This window comes from Pteropus vampyrus, unplaced genomic scaffold (assembly GCF_000151845.1).
Source record: "Pteropus vampyrus isolate Shadow unplaced genomic scaffold, Pvam_2.0 Scaffold43, whole genome shotgun sequence".
Lineage (NCBI taxonomy): Eukaryota > Metazoa > Chordata > Mammalia > Chiroptera > Pteropodidae > Pteropus > Pteropus vampyrus.
This window is the reverse complement of record NW_011888824.1, coordinates 6,447,703-6,454,058: the sequence shown is the minus strand read 5'-3', so window position 1 is coordinate 6,454,058 and position 6,356 is coordinate 6,447,703. Positions and strand designations below refer to the sequence as shown.

Here is a 6,356-nt window from a genome sequence, read left to right as displayed (position 1 = left end):
CCAATCTTAGTTTTCTTTTTTATTTTTCCCTTGTTTCATTGCTCAGTTGGTAGGTTGATTGGTTTTCTTTTTCTCCGTTCACTGCTTAGATTTTTACATATGTCTTAATTGTAAAATTGTAAGCAAGATGAATGCAAGAGAATTTGAAATTACTTAAGTTCCATGCTGTTATAATGGTGAAGCTTATTTTTATTTTCATTTCTATTGGAATGGAAATTTAATTCTATTAAATTTTACTTCATTAAATTTCCATTTGAATTTTGTTTAGAGCCCTTTTTTTACCTGGTTTCTATAGCTAACTGAGTATGACAAAAAGTCATGTTTGATTTATACTCCAATACTATTAGGGTTAAAAGGACCCTAGATATTAGTCGAAGTCCTGCAATTTACCAATGAGGAATCAGACCCCGAGAGAAGGGAAATGTCTTACCTAGGGTACTACAACCACTTAGTGGCAGATCTACATCAAGAATCTGGGTCACTTGACTTACTGTGTAGTTTTTCCTTCAGTATCAATCCCTATTTTTCTATTACCTTATATAATGACATTTGAGCAGATCCTAAAAACAAACACTTGCTGTGGATTTCATGAATGTTCTGGTTGATGAGGTCAAGTGTTTGACAGTGACTATGACAATATAACTTGTCCTGTGACTGCACAGATGACATCCTATGAATAATACTTGATTTGATGCCTCCACAAATTCATCCATGGAAGGACTGTAGTGTCTATGGATCCACAGTTTCCATAGCTTTCTTTTGAAATATACCTGAAAATGTCATTCTCGCTGTTAAAGACAAATGCCAGATATGGTAACACGATTATAATTGCTAATTATAGTGTCTCTATGGTCCTTTTATTTTCCCTCATCAGTGTGTTCATCTATATATCCTGTTTTGCTATTCTAGGTTTGTGTGCTGGAGAGGCAAATATTTGACTTCCTAGGATATCAGTGGGCACCTATCCTGGCAAATTTTGTACATATTATTATCGTCATTCTTGGTTTATTTGGAACTATTCAATACAGACCTCGTTACATAAAAGGAGTAAGTACCTTTCCTGCCTTTTAAAAATGTTATTGAAATAGAGGAAGAAATGAAAATGGCAAGTGTCTTGAAAATTAAATGTATACCCTTTCTTTTAAAGTACCATGTGTTGGTTTTCATAGTTTCAGATTACATCTACAGTTTAAAGTACTTGACAGTGAATGCAATCAGATTGTATTTTCATAAATTGTACTTTCAGCAAATATTCTCTGTAATTAAAAGCAGAACTATGCCCCCTGTATTTCCAAATTATGAAGTCATAGCCTCCAATTTAATAGATTTAGTGGGAATTTTTCCCATTTTTAATAATCATATTTTAAAATTAAATATAATTTAAAATTAATGCAAACAAACTTACAGTTTCAGTGTGAAAACATTAATACATATTAGAGTTAGTATTTGACATGCTTGAAATTCATAAGAGCCTGGACCATAGTCTCTATGTTTTTCATGATTTTCTGTTTGGCTCAGAGGAAGTATTTGGCATTCCCACTCAAGTTGAACTTACTTAACATTAAAGTAAAATCCAACTGTGTTGCAGTTGCTATGGGAACCAAAACTTAGGATTTTTTTCTTTTTTTTTTTTGCTTCGGTTTTCGGTTTTGGGGTTTCTTTATTTTGGTTTTTTTTCAGTTTCATCATTTTTTTCTATTTCTTCTATTTTTGACAAAGAAAAAGTCTATAGGCATTTATTTCAAATTGTAAGGCAAGTTCGGGGTAAAGGCATATACAGAAGATAGTACAAGTAAAGCTCTGCCTTATTCAGCATAAACCAGTAGGTTGTCTTGGGTTTCAGGAAGGCTTCCCTCACATAAAAGATGCTTTCCAATGACCTATTCTCTTTGTCATCTGGAACCCAGGTAAAGCTCATTGGTTTAGAAACAGGGAATATGATGGTGGCGGGGACCAAGGATCCACTGTCTGGCTAAGGATGAGTGAAAAACACATAGTTTTCTCCTCTAAGTACATACCCAGAGATGAGTGCATGTCATCTCTAAAGGTATTTAGCCATGTAAATCTTTTACAAAGCAGGATGTGTTTTGTTGCAGAGTGAAGTTTTTCAATTTACAAAATATGATAGTGTGGTTCATTTTCCTTTTCTTTCTTTGTTTCACATTGTTTTATTGTTTTGTATATATGTATTTTTTTAATTTTATTGTTAGTTTCATGTATACAGTACATTGATTAGACTTTTATATAGTTTATGAAATGATCCCCCTGATTACTCTATCTTCCCTCTGGCTCTCCACAGAGCCATTACCTTACTGCTGACTGCATTCCCTATGCCATGCTCCCCATCCCCATGACCATCTATCAACTACTAATATTTACTTTTTTCAAATTCTTCACTGTTTTCTCATTTTCTTATACAAATTGTAATTTGCTCCATTATAGGCAAGATAGTATAGGGTTGGGAGCACGTCTTCTGAAGCCATATGCCGGGGTTGAAATCTTGCATCTGCCAGATTCTGTGACTTTAGACAGCATAACCTCACTGATCCTTAGTTTTCCTACCTTTAAGTGAAAGCATAATTATACTAACTCATATGCTTTAATTAATTGATGCTTTATAAGCCATTATATGATTCTTAATTTAACTTTCCTTTCATTGGATTTGAAGCTTTCCCATGACTTTATTCTTATAAATAATGCTGCTCTGATCGTCATACAAATATGTCATCTCTATCTCTAATGAAGTTCAAATACAAATCTAGAAGTGGATCAAAATGTTTAAACAGTTTAAAAACTCAGAGGTTTGCTTTGAGGAATAAATGAGATATTCTATAAAATATCCTTAGCACAATGTTTAATGTTTAGGAAGTGCGCAATAAATGTTAGCTATATCATTTTTCTCCTTCTTGTTGTTGTTGTTATTTGAAAATAATACTAAACCATATAAACTAGCAATAGGCTGATAGGCAATTTAAAATATAGTAAGGCGTTCCAAGTTACTGGATGAACTATTTATGTTCTTTTTATTCCAAGCTGCTACAAGTCTTTAAAAAATTTTGCTTGATTTCTGTGTATCAAATTATAATCCCATCCCTTTAGATAAAATACATACTCACAAATCTTTTCAAGACGGGCTGCTTTCTCTAGCTTGAGGTAAGAGATCGCCATGCGATACTTTTCAGATTGTTAGAACTTATATGTGTCTAAAAAAGTATTTGAAGTCTTTATGAGGTTTTAACACTGTGTCATAGAGCTACATCTTTGATTTGATCACTATTCACAGATAGCACTCTGAATTTTTCTTTTCCTTGAGATGGTGTTTTACTTAGAAAATAATTTGGCAGCTGGAGTTACTGTAAATGTGAAACTTTTATTTTCCAAATCAGCAAAACCCAAGTTAGAAATAAATCATCTAATTATGCTTGAAAAATGAATTGTTCCTTCTTGTTTATTACTTTGTTAATTTTATTGGGGTGACATTGGTTAATAAAAATATATAGGTTTCAAGTGTACAATTCTATAATACATCATCAGTATATTGCAATTCGTGTTTGCCATCCAAAGTCAAATCTTCTTCCCACACGATATATTTCACCCCCTTTACCCTTTTCAACCTCTCCCTACCCCTGTTTTCCCTTTGGCAACTACCATACTGATTACTGTGTGTACGAGCTTTTGTTTATTTGTCTTTTTGTTTATTTGTTGCTTTCAGTTTTGTATCCCACATATGAGTGAAATCATATGGTTCTTGACTGTTTCTTCTGACTTTTTCACTCAGTGTGATATTCTCAAGATTCATCCGTGTAGTTGCAAAAGCAGTTTTTCATCTTTTCTTATGGCTGAGTAGTATGTCATTGTATGTATCTGTCACATCTTCTTTATCCAATCTTCTGTCAAAGGACACTTTGATTGTTTCCATGTCTTGGCCACTATGAATATTGCTGCCATGAACATAGGGTACATATACCATTATGAATAAATGTTTCAAATTTTTCAAGTGGATACCCAGAAGAGGGATTTCTGGGTCATATGGTAACTCCATTCTTAATTTTTTGAGGAACCTCCATACTGTTTTCCATAATGGCTGTACCAATTTATGTTCCCGCCAACAATGTGTGAGAGTTTCTTTTTCTCTACAACCTCTCTAACACTTGTTTTTACTTATCTTATAGATAATAGCCATTCTGACAGGTATCATGTGGTATCTTATTATGTTTTGGTTTGCATTTTCCTAGTAACTAGTGAAATTGAGCACATCTTTTCATATATCTGTTGGCTGTGTGTATGTCTTTTTTGGGAGAGAAGTGTCTGTTCAGATCCTCTGCCCATTTTTTAAATTGGATTGTTTGTTTTTTGAGCTCACCTTTTTCTTAAAATATTGCTTTATATGTAGCGAAAGGTAACAACTAACACTGTCAGTTGTTTGCTTGGAAATCCCCTTAGCCGGATCCATAAACTTTAGATATATTTTCAGTCTTCCCAGTTATTGCAGGCTATAGCAGGCTAATTATTTTGATAATAGTTATCGTGACTCCTTTTTTTCTCCTGCCATCAAAATCAATATCCTTACTGTTCCTCCTTTCTCCGCTGGTACTCTCTTGCTGCCCTTTTGTCCTCCACCTGTCATCTTGTCTCAAAACTAACGCTGTGTGTTATGGGTTTATTTTAAAGTATCACTAAAAGTTTAGTACCAATTTCTGTTCTAGTTATCTATTTTGGCATAATTTCTGAATAACAAACCATTTTTGTATGATCGAATTCATGGAATCTAGTGGTTGTGATGCTGTGTTGAAGGTCAAAAGTGGTTTTAGGAAAATAGATAATTTGCCATAAAAATGTAATTAAGGTTTTCCAGTTTACTGAAAGATGGCAAAAAAAAAAAAATTACAATTAAAGGAAATTTGAATGGTATCATAGATGACATAAATTCTGGTTAATGAAGGATCTGAGTTTGATAGAAAAATGCATAATTGGGGACAAGATATAACTAAAATAATGTATTGCTGGCGTTAAGAAATTTCCACAGGCTCTCTGAGCACTAGGGACTTAATATTAACAGTAAAAATTATTTTCCTCTCCCCTAAAAATGTAGGCCTTTATGATTTCTATATTTGCCATTTATATTTTTGCATTATAAAATAATTCAGAATAAAACTAGAGATAAGCAAACACTTTGATAATTTCATAATGAAAATTATTATTAATGTTTTCCCCATTTCCTTCACTATATGCAAATGAAACATGTCTGACTGTTATATCTTCAAATATTCTTAAATTCTTTGTTTAATGCTGTATCAAACAATTTTGAAATTCATATGATTATTACATTGCTCATTTAACCTTTTACACATTGTTACATATTACGCTATATAACAATATATAATGTATATTACGGTATGTTATATATTACACATTATGCTATTTCCATGTATTTATAATAAATAATTCCCTATAATCTTCATAAAATATCCTCATCTTTATTTGTGAATTAATTTCTTAGGAGGAATTTTCTAGGTATAATTAAATAATATGGCCAATTTCAAGGCTCTAACTACATAATTACCTATCCCAAATTATTCTACTGAATTATCCTCTCACCTATGTACAGCAGAGTCTATTTCATTGCACTTTTGCTAACCCTAAATATTATCTATTCTCATTTTTGTTAACCTTATTGGAGAAAAAAATGTCATTTTTTTAGTTGCATTTCTTATTTTTACTGAGTTGGACTTTTCCATATGTTAACCATTTTTATTTCCTTTTGGAGGGATTGTCTTTTGGTTTTTATTGTTTATTTTCCCCCTGGAGTCTTAGCGTTTAGCATAACAATTTTTATATATGTATTACGTAGTAAAGATATTTACTGTTTAAATATTATAAAATTTCATTCTGATATTTATTATTTTTCTCTTATTAAAATTAACTCTCTGTGGTATCTTCTCTTGCTTTAAAAATTATAAAATTTAAATGTCATTTGAAAAGTATAATGTTAAGTCTTTGTTATCTCTAAGTCTACTTTTATTAAAACAAAAAGACAGATGCCCTGAAATAAAGTCTAAGGAAAAAGTGTCCCCTTTCACATTTGTTGTTTGTAAAGAGTTTCATTTATTGAAGGGACATTTTATTCTATTTAATTTTAAAAATCCACCCCCCGCCCCCCCCACAAAAAAAAGCTAGTGGACATACTCCAAAATACTGAGCACAGTAGCAACAAATAAAATTTAGAGAGTATTAGTGTGTTTTCTTTACTGATCTTCTCTTTAAGAGTAAAGAAGAAAATTTTTCAAACTTAAAACAATAAATTGGAACAAGAACTCATTAGTACCCATTAGTACTCACTGAGGGCTTCTAGCTTT

General features: G+C 32.0%; 1 protein-coding gene across 3 annotated transcripts in view; it reads left to right on the top strand.

Moving 5' to 3' along the window:
* NKAIN2 (sodium/potassium transporting ATPase interacting 2) overlaps positions 1-6,356 on the top strand; it is an 876,886-nt gene that overhangs the window by 422,470 nt on the left and 448,060 nt on the right. For all 3 annotated transcript variants that reach the window (XM_011358756.1, XM_011358755.1, XM_023529803.1), the window contains exon 2: positions 910-1,047. In XM_011358756.1, the coding sequence (XP_011357058.1) occupies positions 910-1,047 (138 nt within the window). The remainder of the gene's footprint in view (positions 1-909; positions 1,048-6,356) is intronic.